Source organism: Phalacrocorax carbo, chromosome 17, assembly GCF_963921805.1.
Source record: "Phalacrocorax carbo chromosome 17, bPhaCar2.1, whole genome shotgun sequence".
NCBI lineage: Eukaryota > Metazoa > Chordata > Aves > Suliformes > Phalacrocoracidae > Phalacrocorax > Phalacrocorax carbo.
This window is the reverse complement of record NC_087529.1, coordinates 6,330,882-6,349,430: the sequence shown is the minus strand read 5'-3', so window position 1 is coordinate 6,349,430 and position 18,549 is coordinate 6,330,882. Positions and strand designations below refer to the sequence as shown.

At 37.4% G+C, this 18,549-nt stretch overlaps 1 protein-coding gene across 4 annotated transcripts in view; it reads left to right on the top strand.

The window, feature by feature from the left end:
• NF1 (neurofibromin 1) overlaps positions 1–18,549 on the top strand; it is a 107,328-nt gene that overhangs the window by 7,922 nt on the left and 80,857 nt on the right. For 2 of the 4 annotated variants that reach the window (XM_064467980.1, XM_064467978.1), the window contains exons 2-13: positions 4,585–4,728; positions 7,318–7,401; positions 9,688–9,878; positions 12,172–12,278; positions 12,538–12,605; positions 12,851–12,926; positions 13,430–13,587; positions 14,240–14,413; positions 14,595–14,717; positions 15,012–15,086; positions 16,223–16,354; positions 17,276–17,320. In XM_064467980.1, coding sequence (XP_064324050.1) covers positions 4,585–4,728; positions 7,318–7,401; positions 9,688–9,878; positions 12,172–12,278; positions 12,538–12,605; positions 12,851–12,926; positions 13,430–13,587; positions 14,240–14,413; positions 14,595–14,717; positions 15,012–15,086; positions 16,223–16,354; positions 17,276–17,320 — 1,377 coding nt within the window. The remainder of the gene's footprint in view (positions 1–4,584; positions 4,729–7,317; positions 7,402–9,687; positions 9,879–12,171; positions 12,279–12,537; positions 12,606–12,850; positions 12,927–13,429; positions 13,588–14,239; positions 14,414–14,594; positions 14,718–15,011; positions 15,087–16,222; positions 16,355–17,275; positions 17,321–18,549) is intronic. The other 2 variants (XM_064467981.1, XM_064467979.1) reach the window with 1 other exon arrangement.

Below are 18,549 nucleotides of genomic sequence, written 5' to 3'. Positions count from 1 at the left end.
AAAGTGTCCAATGTGGCAGAGTCAACCACTTCCCTGAGGAGATTATTCCAATGGTGACTGTCCTCACTGTGAAAAATATCCCTCTGGTGTCCAGTTGGAATCTCCCCAAGAGCAACTTGTGTCCATTCCCCCTTGTCCTCTCCATGTGACTCCCTGTAAAAAGGGAGTCTCCATCTTCTTTGTAGCTACCCTTTAAGTACTGGTACATGGGGATGAGATCCCCTCTGAGCCTCCTTTTCTGAAGGCTGAACGAGCCTAGCTTCGTATGGCAGCTTCCCAGTCCTTTGATCATCTTGGTGGTCCTTCTCTGGACCCCTTCCAGCCTGTCCACATCCTTTTTGTATAGCGGGGACCAGAACTGCACACAGTGCTTCCAGGTGTGGCCTGACAAGTGCTGAGTAGAGCGGGATAATAACTTCTTTCTCTCTGCTGGTGATGCCCTTTTTGATGCAACCCAGCATCCTGTTGGCCGCCTTAGCCACAGCAGCCACTGTTCGCTCATGTTGAGCTTTCTGTCCACCAGGACCCCCAGGTCCCTTTCCACAGAGCTGCTCTCCAGCCAGGTGGATCCCTGTCTGTGCTGCACTCCTGGATTATGTTTTCCCAGGTGCAAGACCTTGCACTTGTCCTTGTTGAACTTCATAAGGTTCTTGCTGGCCTGCTCTTCCAGCCTATCCAGATCTCCCTGCAGAGCAGCTCTCCCTTCCGGAGTGTCTACTTCCCCACTCAACTTGGTGTCATCTGCAAAGTTCATCAGGCTACACTTGATCCCATTATCCAGATCACTTATGAAGATGTTGAATAACATTGGCCCAATATTGATCCCTGGGGGACCCCACTAGTGATGGGTTGCCAGTTTGGAAAAGGAGCTATTTACCACCACCCTTTGGGTGCAGCCTGTCAGCTAGTTCCCCACCCACTGCACAGACCACTTGTCTAGGCCATAACACATTCATTTCTCTGGGAGGAGGCCGTGGGGAACTGTATCAAAAGCCTCGGAGAAGTCCAGGTAGACAATGTCCACTGCCCGCCGCATGTCAACCAGGCAAGTCACTTTGTTGTAGAAGGTGACCAGGTTTGTCAAGGACGATCTGCCTTTAGTGAAGCCATGTTGGCTTTTCTCAATCATGTGTTTCATTTGACTTGTCATGGCCCTGAGGACGACCAGTTCCATAACCTTCCCAGGAACTGAAGTAAGAAATTGAAGTCATAAATGCATTTCTAGAAACAAAGCTTGACTTAAGCTGTGTATGTAGTCAAAAAATGTGTTTTAGCAACTAGGGAGCTTGCATCGCTGGTGTAAGCTGGTAGATACTTTGATTCTTCATCTTACAGATTTGCTTTTCTAGTTGTTTCAGTGATACCTGATATACAAGGTGACTTGTCTCCTGAATTCAGGATACACTGGGTCTTTTACTTTATTATCGCAACTGTCAGGCTCAGCTGCTTAATGGCTTTTCCTTGTCTTTTGCGGCAATGTTCTTTTTTTAAATTGATCTTAAAAGATTTAAAATTTGATGGTTGGAAAGATTCCAGATTTCATCTACTTATCTTTGTCCAGTGCATAAAATAAGGCAAATTATAGACCAAAATGCCATAGTTCCCTGTCCTCTGTAGCTTGCTTCATGCCTTAATGAGACTTAGTCAAACTGGATTAGAGAGAGAGGGTATATAGCAGCATGCCTCAGTGTGGGTTCCATGTGTACCATTGTAGTTAGAAGGTTGTTGACTGCTGCTTACTATTTCAATGGTGAAAATAGCTGAATTATAGTGGGCTATCCCTTTGCTAAACGGGGATGCGTTGAAAATGGTGCATGTGTTAATAGTTTGAAGCTCCAGTTGTATTTTAGCTTTGTGCTTTAATTTCTGATTCTAATTCAAATAAAAACTATACAGGAAACCATTTGTGTCGGTCTCTTTTTCTAAAATAAAATGAAAGGCAATGAAAGTAAATGTCAACTTTTTTCTTTTTTTTTTTCTTCCTCCTTTTTCTCTTGTAATGTTTAGATTAATGAACATTTGTATAGAAGTTAAATAGTTTGGTTTTGGTCACTGAGCACTGGCGTTGCGTTCCATTAGGGAGACATATAATGCTCCAGGTTGTCCGAGTGCACAAAGGAAATAGCTGAGAAATAAAAAAACCCCAAACAGTGCTAATATTTCCTTTTTATGTAGTTTCCTATTTTAAATGGTAGTATAAAAAAGCAGTTTTACTTCTAGGTGACCTTGTTGCAGTGGCCAGAAGCTCCAAAAGTGTGTAATACAATGTTTCTATAGCATGGACCCATACAGAACTAGATCTATGATACAATTTCTTTGAGAGGCACTTCTGAAGTGTTTTATCACTCAGTGGTATTGAGCTTTTCTGCTGCTGTCAGCACAGAGATGTGAAAATTGAAATAAAAAGGACTAGTGATGGTGAAATTCTAAATTAAATGTATCTATCTTCCACTAATGACTTCCGAAATGTATTGTAAAAGTAACATCCAACAATGAAAACAAAGCTTGAGTCATAAATGCTGTTTGTTTTGCTTTTTCCAGTTTTAAAATGAGCACATTGAAATGCATCACTCTGTTTTAAATCATTACAATCTGAAGACTTGCAAGAGAATTACAAAATGAAATGGAAATTACCTTGATTGCCCGATGGAACTTGTTGCTGTAGGAGGTTGGGCAGGCAAAAAGCATCAGACCTTTTTATGGAGGGGTAGTCCCTTAGTGTGGTTCCCTGGATGTAACATTTGGTGCCAGAGATCCCTAAGCCACTGTCTGAATTGAAAGCAAGCACTCCTCATGGACCTTTCTGTTGCTGTTGGGTCTTTGGTGTGATCTAGAATGGCAGTTCAGTCACTTTTAAAAATTGAGTCGTCCATGCTCTTAGGAAAAAACAGTCAATTTCCATTGTGATCCCAGCCTGTGGTATCAAAAGAAATGACACTTAACCCAAACCAAACCATAGTTCGTATGGAGAGGAAATTACACTTGGGCATAAAAACTAGATACTATATTAAAGAGGCCCATTTCCCTACAAATGGAAGATGTTAATTTTAAGTAGACTGCATTTAATGATGCAGTCAAAACCGTTGAAAGAAATATTCCATGTAATACAACTCACCTAGCATTTTAAATATGGGCCTTTAAGCTTTGATCAAGAAAGATAGTAATGTTAACTGGTTGGCAGAGATGTTCATGACTGCTGACAGCAGTTTAACTGGATGACAGTATGGAAGGTACCCTCACCAAGTCTGTAGAGGCCCCTAACCTGGAAGGTTGCTCTTCAAGCATTTTGCAGCTGTAAAGCTGATTGTAATTCCTTGGAATCCTTCTTTTAACCTCTCTGAAATTATTTTTTCTTTCTCTCTTTTTTAAAGATACTGTTCCTAATGCAAAGTATTACATTGTGGCGTTTACTTTGAGCTATCAGTGTCTTTCAGAATATGCATTTATTGAGAATTCTAGTAAAAATCGGTTAAAACTTACAGTAGCAATTAAAGTTTCTATAGCTAGTGAATTCCTAGGTCATGCTTGAAAATACAGATGGCACATGTGAATTGTAAGAAGAGGTGATAATACTGATTCCTTTTTTTGTTCCCACATTTGTTTCCTTTCAAAAAATATAAATCCTCAGTAAAATGAATTTTTCCAAAGAATTGCTTCCCACATTTTCTCGTAGTGGTTTGTAGCGAGCTGACTCCAGTGAGGAGCGTGCAGGGGAAGTGAGTGCGTGCTTGGGAAGTGACTCGTTTGTGACCCTTGAAGAATTTGGGTACAGCATAAAACAAAGTGCCTAGTGTTCACACAGTAGGAGAAACATCTCGGGTTTGTGCAGTTACTCTGGATCTTTTCCTTCCTGGAAAAGATGCATTTCAAGTAGAGTTTTTACCACTGGATGTTGAGCCAGGGTAGGTAACGTGGGGTCACAAGTCGTGTTTGTCTTGCAAGTGCTTGAAGCATGTTTGAGGCTGAGACTTCATCACCTGGCTAGCGGTGGGGTGTATCTGTACAGGGACCCCTAAGTAACCCAAGTCCTTAAGACCTGCAGAGGCTCTCGGTGGTTGTTCCTCCTGGGACTTGGTTGTACCTCTTGGTCAGTTCTGTCCTGCGAAGTAGAGGGCTCGCATGAAACCACTGTTACCACCTTCCAACCTACCTGCTTTGTGAGCTACTGTTATTTTACATCCCCTCAGGTTTCAAGCTGCAGTTTATTTCTTGCAGGTATTAGCCTTGTGAAGGTTTTTGGTATTTAATGAGCCAATTTTTGAAATAAAGAAACATTTCTTCTCAGAATTCTGCCTTACATTTTTCTGCTCCTTTTGATTGCTTTGACATTTGGTTTGTACAAAATTTATCACAAAACAGAGGTTTAGTTTCAATTCAGAAAAAGGAATAGGTGAACTTCAGCATTTTGTTTTATAGATAACTAAGAGAAAGGTGAACGTAGAGAAAATGAAATAATGTGTTTGTAGTTGTCTGTTGTACAATATTTTCCAAGGTTGTTTCTGGTGTCTCAAAGTTTTTTAACCCATCTTTAAAGATGTAACTTTCAATTTAAAAAAAACTTATAATGCTTATCTCTCTTTTTAGCTTCCAATAAAGGCTAGCCAGCAGAACACGCACACCAAAGTCAGTACGGAGCACAACAAGGAATGTCTCATAAACATTTCCAAGTACAAGTTTTCCCTGGTCATCAGTGGTCTCACTAATATCTTAAAAAATGTTAATAACATGGTAAGTTTTCTAACTTTGGATTGTTGGGTGATTTTTAAAAATGGTTGTTATTTATTCATATTATACAATCTGCAGAGAGTCACCGGCAATCAAGTCAAATTGTTGCTTGCCTTTTACACTTAATTTTTTCTTTTCATCCTCATGTGCTAAAGTTTACCAACAGCACTGAGCTGTGTTGCATATAAGGGCAACAAGATGGTGGTGGCAGAGAAATCTAAGGGAAGGTGGTGATTAAGGGGAATCTTCTGTTAGTCATGGGAATAGTCTGAGGCTGGGAAGGTATGTGGCTAGCTAAGGAGCGGGTACATAAAGGTACCTAATACTGCATTGGGTCTCCAAGCAATGTTAGATACCAGGAGAATGTGCTACTTGTTAGAAGGTGGGGGAGGATGTTTTCCGTCACATGGAAAGGGTGCTTCAGTTAGCTAGGGAAGCAGTGCTAGCAAAGTCTGTAGAGGAGGACGAAGGAGCTGCTGAGCAGCACTAGGAGGTTTCTTTTTCCCCTCATCTGTCCTGCCAGAGCATGACCTGCCAGGAATCATTTTGGGAAAGGAAGAAGGAAAAAGAAGGGAAAAGGGTTTAAAACTTAGGCTATTTGAATTTTCCAGGCTGTTGGGTTATTTTAGCTTTTGTCTGTGTGTGTATAAAATATATATATTTTAACAACCAGAAGAATTTCAGTCAACCTTGCAAGAAGAAAATCTTTGAAAAAAATCTGTTGTCTAATACTGCCACTGTAGAGTCACACCTCCAAAGGGATGCCTCACTGCTCAGTAAGAAAAGTGAATGAAAAATGTGTGGGTGTGATATGCATCTCTTCTATTTACTCTTTGATAGAGATCACAGCCTCTCATTAAACCACTTAAAGTTGATACTTGAGGGCAGTACATTGGTATGAAGGGATGAAATTCAGGTGATTTTTCTACAAGTTCCCAAAGAGAAATCTTTAAAGCCATGTGTCTTCGTAGATGGTTTCCTTCTGCATACTGCTTTTGTTTTCTGCCTCCAAGGGAACCATAAAATGATTCTGGATATCCATCAAAATATTTAACTTCGCAGCATCACTAAACCGGTCTTTTAAAATAGATCTCAGTGGAACAAAAGAGAAGAGAAACCTAGAAAGAAAAAAAAATTACTGTGGATGTCCATAGTTTGTTGACTCTAGAGAAATAACTGTTACCATCAAGTTGGGTAAATGGAAAGTTTACGAACCCTTAATGAGGAGAAAGATGCAGTTTGATTTCCTCCCCCCCCCGCCCGAAGGTCTGGTTTTGGATTTGTCATGAGAAAAGTTTAGTTAATTGAGTTTTGAAGCCATGTGATTTGTGATCATGTGGAATCTCCACAAGCAGGTAACTGAACTAGACACACTCTGGCAGTGCTTTTTTATGGTTTTAATAAGACAGTTTGCAGTGGGCTTTTTTGGACATCAGTTTTATAGAGCTGTGCATCGGCTAAAATGCTACAAAGGATCGATAAAATTGGGAAATAGGTTGCCCTACTGCTAGGGATTTTAGGCTGCTTGAAGCTACCTGTAATCCCTTTTGAGAGAGAATTTGTTTTAATTAAACTCCATAGGCGTGAAGGAATGTGCTGATGTGTAAGATGGTTGTCTGATAAATGAGAAAACTATACAGTTAAGTTTCTATATATGATGTATATATTTTGACAGGAAGGACCTAGCTAAAAACGGCTATAAAAAAACCTCAACCTTTGCTTTGCACTGAGGAGCAAGACTTAACGTTTTTTGTTTGATGGACTGAGCTACCCTATGAATTAGCAGTATTTTTGAAGGATTTCTATAGCTGAAACAAACCAGACCAATAGACTGCCATAATGGTCTTACATTTAGAAAAAAGTTGGGGGGGTTTGCATTCTGCTGAAACTTAGTTGAGCTAACCTCTTGTGGTTTAAAATATAACTTCCTTTGGGTGGCTTCTACCTGTATTCTATGCATAGGCAGTAGTACCAATGTATTTTTAGCTAAATCTTTTCTGCTTTATTTTGCTGTCTTAATATTGCTGGAACTAGTCACTATTGTTGGCAGAAAAATTGGGTGCTAGCTTAAACACCCGGTAGAATTCTGCCTTCGACCTGTACCTGAAGTGTGGCATCTTTTTGGAGGGTCTCGTGTGCTTCTTCCTGTGGTCTGTGCTAAATTTTGCAACACTCTTAATAAGCTTGTTGGTATAGATTTGTTGTGACATCAGTTCTATTAAGATGTTGCAGAGAAGTACAGAATTGGAAAAGAGTCAGCAGTAATTGTTACCAAAATAGTTCCTGAAAAGGTATAACCTTCATTTCTGAATAAATTATAGGCCTGATGAAGGTAAGGGGCTGCAGTATACCTCCAGTCTTGCTTTGCGGTAACTGTTTGTTCCTTTTTAGATTTGGCATCGCAGACTGGACAAAGGTATTTCTTCAACAATACGTTTTAATTCCTATTTCAGTCTAATTTTTCCTGGCTTTATTTCTAAACTCAAAACCAGAGCAGTAGATGAGCTATAACTTATTGTGCCACTTTGTTGCATTACTTTAATGTGTTACAAGTCAAATTTCTTTCTACTTCTATATCCTTTCTACTTCTAGAGAATATTTGGAGAAACTGCTGAAAAGAATTTATATCTATCTCAGCTGATTATCTTGGATACACTGGAAAAATGTCTGGCAGGGGTGAGTAGGCTTGCATAAGCAATTGCTAAGTTGGAATCAATGAGTTAAAGAGTACAAGTCAAATGCTTGTGTATCTATTATTACTGATACTAAAATTAAAACTCCTCTGATTTAGAGCAAAGTAGGATTATTGCAGTCTAAAAAATACTCAGACTTCCTATAAATGCAAGTAGTTGATATACTTGATAAATTAAGGATCTGTGGGATGCTTTTTCCTTGCCTAAAATTAGTGATTTTTTTTCAGCTAAATAGATTCAATTAAATTTTTGAATTTGTCCTTTCCACCACTCAGCTAATTTGGGGAGTTATAAATAGTGGTTTTCATTTAATAATTTCTGAAAATGTTGCAGACAGCTGTTCTCAGAGACATGTGTGAACCTGGAGTAAGGGAAGACACAAACCGAAATGAAGAATTAGATGTGGTTATGAAGCTTCGCTAGGTTTTTATAAGCTTTGAACGCTTGTGGCATATTCTGCTCAGTATTTTTTTAATAGATGCATGAAAACATTTTCATCCCTTAATTTAAAATTAAAAATAATGGGATAGTAAATCATGTTAGTAGTAGCAGATAATTCAGTACAAGTATTTTGTTTTATGCGAGTAAGTTTTCTGCATACAGTGTTGATTCTTCTTTAAATTTCTTAAAAACTTTCATTTGGTCAAGTAGTTTTTTCACGTACTTGTATATACAGCAGAAACTTTGCTATCACTATTCTAAAGATTACTTTTGCAGGTGTTTCCTAGATTACATTAGTTAACCATGTCGAAACTTCCACTGGGAGTCCAGTCCTGAGGTTTCCAGTCAGAGCTGTGCTGCAAGGCAGTTTGCTATTACCTCTGGGATGTAAACAGTTGTACAACTTATTGTGCTAAACTGTATAATTGCAAAGCCAAACTTCACTGTGAGCAAAATTTGCAATGGTTTATTCCTTTAACAAGAAAGGAATTTTTTTTTTAAAGCTGTATTCCTGGATGAATGTCATGAAATCATCTAAGCTCTTTGCTGTTTCCCTGCAACAGTTTTTGAAGGTTCTTTCTTTATAAGGTAATGACCTTATTATGGTTAGATTTGTCAAGCGGCCTATCTTATATTGCAGTACTAAAACAGTCTGAATAATTGTGGCTTCTTCTAAATTCACAAACGATCCAGGTAAATACATCTTCCAGAATAAATGTCATCTTTTACAGCTGAGGTAGATACTTTTTTTGGTATGTCTTGGGTCTTTGATTCTGTGAGTCAAAACAACTGTTTTAACTTCAGAAATTAATTCTTTTAAAATATTTCTTACATGCATGTAGTTTAAAATGTTAGTGATTTTTTCCTGATAGGTAGTGATATTTGAACAGCCTAAAATTGTGCTGAATATTTCTTGCTTTGTCAATTCAAATGAGAGCAAGTTAAGCCAGTATATGTTTAATGAGACTGAGCCAAAGTTCTATACAAAGAGCGTTGTGTTCTGTGATATCTTCAGACGTATTTCTTGCTCGCTGTTCTTGCTCAATGTTTCATCAAGTTCTCATGGCAACAGGACTCAGGTCAACTAAGTGGGAGTCTCTAAAACTTCCCAATTCCCTATGGTAAATTCGTTGGTAGAATTTTAGCAAGCTTTAATGCTGACCCTTCTGTTAAAACTTGCTCTTAGTAGAGCAAAGTTTCACTTTGAATTCTTTCGTAAATAGTTTCCTTATGTCTCATGCTGTGCAAACTGGCAAAAATTAGATTTTTCTTTTGCAGGAAAGTTAAGCCATTTTTGCCTCATCTAGAGCAATCCCAGGCAAGAGCAAGGGAGAAGCACCTCTTTTTCGGTTCATTTTTTTTAAAATATAAAATATTTGCTTTCAAAATACAGTGGTTAGAATACTGCCCAAAAGAGAAGTGAGGGTGGGTCTTTGCCCTTTCAACTGCCATTCAAACCTGAGACAGTTAATGATCTACTGCTAATACTTCACACAGATCAACAGGGTGCATTCATCAAAACAGAAATGTGTTTTACTTCAAAAACTAGTTTGAAATTTTGCTTGATACATTGATCAGCTTGGTGTCCTACATGTTTTGGAGACTTAACTGAAAATGTAAGATGGTTTGAGTGGTATGGGTTATTGTTCAAATCGGAAGAAGCCTTTTCTGTGTAGATACTTACACTATGGTCAGTGGTAGCCTGCAGGCAGAATTAGAAGTTCAGATTCAGGTCCGGTGCCTACTAGTGGCAGATGCTCCTTTTTTTTTTTTTTGTCTCCAAACCTACAAAATGGAATTTCATGAAGTACTGAATGTTTATTTTTAGCAACCAAAGGATACCATGCGACTAGATGAGACTATGCTGGTAAAACAGTTGCTGCCAGAAATCTGCCACTTCATCCACACTTACCGTGAAGGGAACCAGCACGCAGCTGAACTACGAAATTCTGCCTCTGGGGTTCTTTTTTCTCTTAGCTGCAATAACTTTAATGCTGTGTTCAGCCGCATTTCCACCAGGTAGGTGTTTTTCAGTAGCCTGTCATAGTGTATTAGAAGATCTACTAAATACTGGTGTCTACAGCATCTGTCATGAATTGTAGTCTTTCTAATTTCAGAAAAGCTAACTGTTTAAATGACATAACAAGATAGTTCTTAAGTGAAACTCCCTCTACATTTCAAAATTTTACTTGAGTTTCAGGTTACGGAATGAACCTGTTCCATATCCATTCTAGGTTACTGCAAGCATATGTTCTGTGAGCTGCATTTATTGCTTTTTAAATCTGCTTGCATAAGTAAAAGTCAAATGCTTGTAGTAGTGTGAAAATAATGATAACTGAGCTGAATAAGTTCTTGTGGGTGCGAGGTGTTTTGGAAAAAAAAGGATGCTGCAGCTAATGGATTGAATCCATTTACTTACTAATTTAGAATGCAAAATTCATACAGCTCTTTTGGACCCCTAAGGCTGTTTTCCTTCCCAGTTTTCCAGCTTGAAGGCTTTTATGTTAAATCTATCGTATGCCTGAAGGGGACAAAACAGCTGGACTGTTTGTTAGTTGGAAAAGACCCATTTGTCTTCTGACTGACTTGAGTTTCACAGCACATTTACTGTAAAAATAACTGTCTTTCCTGCTATTCTAAGTGAGACACGAGACAGGCCCAAAGCTTCCATCTATTCTTTGCTCTTTTTGCCCTGTTCCAGGTCTTTGTGATGCTTCAGCATTTGCCAGTCCACTAGAGTTGTGTTTTAAGCTTTTTATTACTGAAATACTTTAATGTTTTTTTGAAAGTTGCTTGAAGTAGCTTAGCTCTTATCGCACATTGTTACAGCTAGCATCATCCTTGATTTATTAGAAGTGGAACTTGGGCAGCCTTATGTGGTCACATAGCAATGAGTGTGCCAAATAGCACACTTAATTGAAACAGAGATCTATATATTCCTTAAAATGTACAAACAATTCCATTCAAACATTGTGGAAAATATTTGCATTTTAGAAATCAGCCTAAAATCATTTAATGCTTTGAAATTGTAAGTATTTTAAAAACTTTCATAGAGCCTTTAATAACTTCTGTTTCAAGAACATAGACTTGGCAGCTAGCATGGAGGATGTGGTTTTACTCAGTAGGTTGATGATGTTTTGTTGCTTATGGAAATGGAAACAATTTATTTTGCTCCTTTTGAAGGAAGTATTTTTCAGTTGAAATTTTTTGACAGTCTTTGAATCTAGCCTATGGATCTATATTTATTCATATGCCGGTAGCATGGTTTAGTTCTCAAGCTCCAAAGCACTTCTTACCATCCACTCGAGCTTTTTCCCTAACCTGTTTTTTCACTTCAAGATGGCTTGTACATAAATAGTTAAATATTTGACCAGTTGTTGCTAATCTCCACAGGGGTCAGCTTGTCGACAGTTAGCATTGCTGCTCTTTTGACCTGTGCTTCCTGTTTAGGCATATTTCTAGGCCTTGTACAGCAGCTGGGGGATTTTTGGCACGAAAAGCACAGCAGTGGGGACCTTCCCATTCCCAGCGAGGCCTGTTAAGTTTCCCTGGCGTTGAAGAAATGAAGAACTGCTTTTGTGTGTAGTACTAGAAATCACATTCCATGTCTAAAACACATCTGTAGCTTTGGAACAAGACATGGCAATCTTTAGTTTGTGAGAACATATGATTTAGTTATTAGTGGCTTAGTATCTTATGAGATGTTTAGTAAATCATCTAATACAAAAGTGTGAAAAGATGCCATTGTGTTTAATATGGTGTGGTTAAACTTCATCCTGTTTCTTTAGGCCAGAAAAACATGGATCTTCTTTAGCTTATAAAGAGTGGTTGTAGCTCACTTCAACAGTGTTAAGTACCATCAGTCACTGCTTTCCTCTTCAGAAACTAGCTGGAGCAAGACTTGCTGTTAAGGAGCAGTAGTCTAAAGGTGTTCTGATTCCGTAAATTTAATATTTAGGTAAAAAAATTACAAGATTACTGCTACAGTATGGTAGATAACGGAAGGATTTAGGCAAATCTTGGGCATAAACAGACTATCACCAGATGACATTGGTGTCTTGTAAGACTCATCACTAGTATTTCTAAATCCATTTTCAGTATGAGTATGGAATAAGACTATAATATTGACTCTTAAGCATGCAAGGTCTGTCTTTCATTTCTAAACCTGGAAAAGTCTATCTGAGGAGATCATATTATATGAGGAAATCATATAATATTCCCTTGCTGTTCAAATGTATAGAATCATAGGTGTGTGTTCATACCTATCTGACATAATCCGATTGAGAAGTTAGTTTACTTTGCATATTTTTAGATTACAGGAACTGACTGTTTGTTCAGAAGATAATGCTGATGTTCATGATATTGAACTTTTACAGTACATCAGTGTGGATTGTTCAAAATTAAAACGACTCTTGCAAGGTATGATTTGAGCCTTTGTTTTGAAATATTTTTAGCTGAATATGGCTAGTTAGAGATGATGCAATAGTATTGATCTGTGTATCTTTCTGTTGCCGTGTTTTACTCCAAATAGTCATATATTTACCAAAATATTTAAAAATACTGAAGTAGCATAAAGACATTCGCTTAAAAATTGCTTTGCACTTAAAGCATCTTTATAATTTGTGTTGCTTTTTAGAACCAAGTTTCGTTTCTAAATGCAAATGTTTTACCTTTACAGAGACTGTATTCAAATTTAAAGCCCTTAAGAAAGTAGCTCAGTTAGCTGTTATCAACAGTCTTGAAAAGGTAAGCATTTTAATATTAATCTGCTGTTTCATTGCTTATTTGCAGACTTTATCTAATTTAGGAATAGTTGTGATCCAGTAATTTACTATAAAATATATGTTGGTGCATCCCTTCGATGCATATATGTTTTGCACGAAATGTCAAGTGATTAGAAGTAAGAGTAAAATCTCTCTCCATTTAAAGACATAATTCAGAAAAAATATTTTTAAGCTCTGGAATGTAAAGATGTTTTGCATTATCTGCAGGCATTTTGGAACTGGGTGGAAAACTATCCTGATGAATTCACAAAGCTGTATCAAACACCACAGACTGATATGGCTGGTAAGGCATAAGAAATGACAGTGTTCAAAAGTTGATTTCTCAGACTTCCCCACATTCACCTGCATTTTGTGCCCTCTTTGCTTCTTGTTCAGCCTGCAAATAAGAAACAAATTTTTGTCAACCTTTGTCAGGGCAGGCAAGGTTATATTGCTATCTCTTTTCTTTGCTCACTCACCTTTTAGAGAGAGTGATTTTGTGGTTCACAACACAAATAAATAAAACCCAAAAGATGGCAACTCTTTAAATATATATTTTTCATGTTGGTATAGGAAAAAAAAACTTAAAAGAACATCACCTGTATTTGTCTCTAGTAAAAAACAGATAAAAAATTATATTTTCAGGTAAACCCTGTCTTTAAGTGGGTTGAGACCATTTAATCCCCACTAATGTGCAAAACAGAACTTTTTTTCTGTGTAAGTGGAGCTATCTCTCTGCTCTTTTATACCTGTTCTTTACCTTTTCATAATTAAAATCGGTATTGAACTTGGTTATATTTTCCACAGATTGTGCAGAGAAGTTGTTTGACTTGGTGGATGGCTTTGCTGAAAGCACAAAACGTAAAGCAGCAGTTTGGCCTCTGCAAATCATACTCCTGGTCCTGTGTCCAGAGATAATCCAAGATATAGCAAAGGATGTGGTAGAGGAAACTAAAATGAACAAGGTAAGAGAAGAAAAGTATTTGAATTCTGGCTCTGATTTCTAGGAGATGCTTGTCTTTGCTTATTCTATATTTCAGGTATATTTTATTTTGTCTTTCCTGCCCAAAAAGCACATTACAATTCCATATGGAAATTTCTGCATCCTTTTTAAGTTTTCACCTAACATACGTTCTTTCACTGTCAATAATTCATACAGATAGTATTTCCCAAACAATGTTATTTCAGAATTTTTACATCTCCTTGGACATGTGAATCCTAGTGTTGTGGTTTCCCCGGCCTCCCCCAGTAGCAAACTTAGCATTGCTTCTCGCTGGCCTATATTGTACTGATCTGGGTTTCTGCAGTTCTGTATGTTCCACAACGGCAGTGCCTGTAGCAGAATTTGAATTTGATGTGGCTACAAACATTATGAAGAGTAAACAACCATCTATCTTTGTCCCATTCTGATTGCCCTAGGTTGTTCAAAATTCATGCCTTTAATAAACATAATGTTTCTCCAGGATGCTGCATCAAGTTATTTTTTGCAATCCTAATATCCATGACTTCTGATCAGAAAATGCAATGTTGTTTGTTTTTAATATCTAAGGATCTAAAAACCCTGACCCCAGATTACCAAAGCTCTGTTTATAACTATTCCTGATTTGAATTCTGCAGAAACTGTTCCTGGACAATCTCAGGAAGGCGCTTGCAGGCCACAGCGGGAGTAGACAGCTGACTGAAAGTGCTGCTATTGCTTGTGTTAAACTGTGCAAAGCATCTACCTACATCAACTGGGAAGATAATTCCGTCATTTTCCTACTAGTGCAGTCCATGGTGGTAGATCTTAAGGTAAAAATGTCTGTTTCCTAATTGCAATGAAGAAATTTGAATTTTAAAATATTAAAATAAACTTTGAATTTCTCCTTAATTGAATACCGTCATGTTTTTCAGTGGAAAGTTTTGTATTGAAAGTAGACAAGAATAATATGGGTATCTAACTGATATATTTATATTTTTTTGAAATACATAGAATTTGCTGTTTAATCCAAGCAAACCTTTTTCAAGAGGCAATCAAAATGCAGATGTAGACCTTATGATTGACTGCTTAGTTTCCTGTTTCCGCATAAACCCTCATAATAACCAACACTTTAAGGTGAGAACACTACTTACTGGTAAGTCATTCTCCATATACTATTGATGACCTGTCAGTTATAACATATATGCTAACAGCAGCTGAAGCTCAGAAATAAGTTCAACTGTATAAATATCCCTTAGTAATAAATCCCTGCATGTTTTTGTAAATCTTTTTTTACTTGGTTAGACTTTCTCATGTTTAGATTTGACAGCTTTGTCAACTTAATAAAAAGGTGCCAGTATGTTATTCGGTGCAATAGGAAAGATGGCAAAGATGATGTTCCTAAGTGGCTCTTATGTATTTTTATTGTAGATCTGCTTGGCACAGAATTCCCCATCAACATTTCATTATGTACTGGTAAATTCGCTCCACCGAATAATCACAAATGTAAGTTCTCAAATTATTTAATCAACCCAACAATCTGTGGCTTCTATTCAGATCAATATCTGCTTATTAAATACAATTTGAATCTTGAATACAATCTTGTTGCCTGTATCCATGCAGGAAGAGCTGCTTGCTAATATGGAAAGGTGTACAAATCTCTGTTCACGCTGTCCATGAGTTGGATTCCCAGTTTGAAAGCTTGTATTCCAGTCTAAAATTTCAATACAAATATGTTTTAATACCCTCTAATGTAGGATGACAAATGAAACTTATGTTCGCTGGTTCTATAATAGGCACTGCTTTATTGATACATGAAAAACATTCTCAGGACATTCATCGTTACACCACCTTCTACAGTGTCTAGTACATTGACATGGGAACTTAGGGGAAGAATTGGCCTCGTGGCTTTGCTCAGGGATTTGTTCCAGTATGAATTTAAATAGTGTAAAATTTTAGTAAACGCTGAGTGCCAAAATATTTTGCAAGTTTGTGCAGTTGTTCATCTCCAATGTGTTATTATACTTTAAGTCACTAAAATAAGACTTTAATTTTTATACCGTTCAGACATACTTTTGTGATCAGTACGCAAATAGAATCAGTCTGTGAGCAACCAGCCTTACTTAATTTACATAACGTTTTCTATTTCGTCATCATAATGAAAACATTGTATTTAGGGAAAAGAAAAATTAGGCATTTTGACAAATAGGAGAGAAAATGCTACTGTAGATGTGGTGGTGTGTCTGTGGTGGAGTAATACTGCTTTTCAGATATTATCAAGCACTTAAATTACCAATTTCCCATTTTGTTTAGTGTATCACAATGAATTGAGTGCACATTGTTTGTTCTGAAATCTGCCATGGTTTCCTGCACTCATGGTTTCAGAGTCTGTCCTCGTTCAGAAGGAAGAATAATATAGCAAGCAGCTAAGCTGGAAATAATGCTTCTGTTACAACTCATTTAAATATTACGAGTTTTATGGTGAGAATGCAAAATTAACATGTTGGTAATACTGTGTAAAATACCCGTGTAAAGATTAGCTATACTACAGCTTTTGTAACTTGTAGAGGTATAAAAGAAATCATAATCTAACTCATATATTACCAGATTATCATTTGAGCATTTCTGTGGTTTTGTTCTAGTCTGCGTTGGACTGGTGGCCCAAGATCGATGCTGTGTACTGCCATTCCATGGAGCTTCGCAGCATGTTCAGTGAGACGCTTCATAAAGCTATTCAAGGCTGTGGGGCACATCCAGCAATTCGCATGACTCCGGTAAGACTTCTGAAGAAGCTGTTAAAACACAGACCCGTAGTTTTTTCCGTGTCTCCATTCCATTTCAGCTTTTTTATTCATTAACTTTAGACTGGAAACTAGAGGGGGGAAGAACATTGCAATCCAAAAAGCAACAGAGAGCCATACATGCTCTGTAAACCTTGCAGGTTTTGGTGTATTGACTAACTGTTTCTAGTCAGTTAGTGATGTATGTTTCTCAGTTTTTGTGCTGCTGTTAAACTGGCAACATAGAAGTATTTCTTCTGTAACTCTCCTCTGTGGCTAACTGTTCATTTTAAGCTTTCTTGCTGTGTGAATAGCTAGGTAATATGTCCATTCTTGTTTAATCTGAAAAACAAAAGCATTCTGTGTGTGAAGATAGTTTCTGAAAACTGCAATGTTTTACCCTGATTGGCATGACAATCTCTTCATTTGTCTTGCTTGCCTTCTGTTGAGCAAGCAAGTTGACTGTTTGGTCTTGGTGACAGCAACAAAGTAAAAGATTTTTCAACCATTGTGAAATAAAGTCAATATTCTTGTTTGTCTTGCAAAAAATCTTGAGTAAATTCAAATTTGTAGTTCATCCAAATTTTTTGGTAAGTTCATGTGGAGCTGCATTGCCTTTCTTCTGAACTTCCCATTTAGGACTTTTGATGTGTCAAGTGAACTTGGTTGGTTGTTTCAGAAGGCCTAAAATGATACATGAAAATATTCCTATTGGGCTTCTCAAATGAAAGCAAATGATCAGAATACCTGTAGTTGAAAGCTACGACATGTTTAACTTGCTTTTTACATGTGTATATTCATCTGTTGAGAAAATAGCAGGGGTGTTGTAATGGCAACTCTGACATTGATTGGTGGTGCTTTGTCTTCTGCTTCTTATTTTCTGTTCTTATTGGCTGCTGTCGCTCACATGGTCAGATGCCAACCAGTCACTGTTTTGCATGGCAGTGGGCCTCTGTTGCTGTAAGTATGACCCATTGTAACTACCGCAGAAAAGCCTCTCCTTGCTCTGACTTTTCTGTGCATAGTTACCACTGCAGTCACTTCATCTGGGATACAAGAGGTAGCATGTTTTACCTAAGAATGTAGGACTGGAGCAGACCTCTTCGGCACTCTGCTTGGCAATTGCAATTCACAACCAGCTGAGCTCCTTCCCAGAAGGAAAGGCTTTTTTTGGTTCTGTTCCTTCCCTTCTGCCCCCTACTTTTCCATCATGATGCTCTTCCAGAATGTCCCTGCTCTGGTGGTTAGACTGTTTTCTAATTTCCAGCCTAAACTTATTTATGTCTACCTTATCCCCATTTGTTCTTGTTCCAGTGTTGTCTGTTAGCTTCAAACCGATGTTTATCCCCTTGATGTATTTGCAGAGACCAGTCATGTCCCCGTCTTTGTTTATTGATAGACTTTAGTTTTGATCGTGTGAAGTAAACATACTGCTTCACAGAAATGAATCAGCTGCTTCTGCCATGTGCCCCTTCTCAGAATTCCCTTAACTGTAGCAAACTATGGTTTAGCACAGAATTAGTTACCTCTACCAGTGTGGTATCAATTTCCTGATCAGATGCTTTTTTATGTGGTAGATTTAATTCTGTATAATTTCACACTGTTCAACAAAATAGCATGTGATTCTAATTTCTTGTAGAATTTAACTGTACAATGTTGTGTCTTTTCTTCAGTTACCTTGAGGATGATTTCAAGCTAGGTTTTTTTTTTTTTGTTCAAAACTTGTAAGTTTAGTGAAAATTAAAAGCAAGTTCATTTTATTGAGATCTTTGCAAAAAATAATCTAGACAAAATAGTTTAAAAAGCTGAGATTCTAAAGTGTTGTATTCTGTCTTCTGTTGAATATCCACCATGGTAGTTTTTTCGCCCAAGTTACTGTCTTGTAACTGTTTTGGTAGCTGTAAGCAAAAATACTAATTTAATCCCTGCTGATATAAGTTTACAGAATTTATATTTTAATTACTTTTAAACTGATTGGAGAGAGATTAAAATCTTTTGTCTTTGGACATACTGGGGACCAATTAACACAAGGTCAATGTTTTTATATATATGTGTGTGTGTATATATATATATATAGAACACACACACACATATATATATAGATAGTATTTTTCAGACTTCAGTAGGCATCCAAATTATTTTTGTTGAGATGAGGGAACTGCAGCTGATTGCCATACAACAGGGTGGCT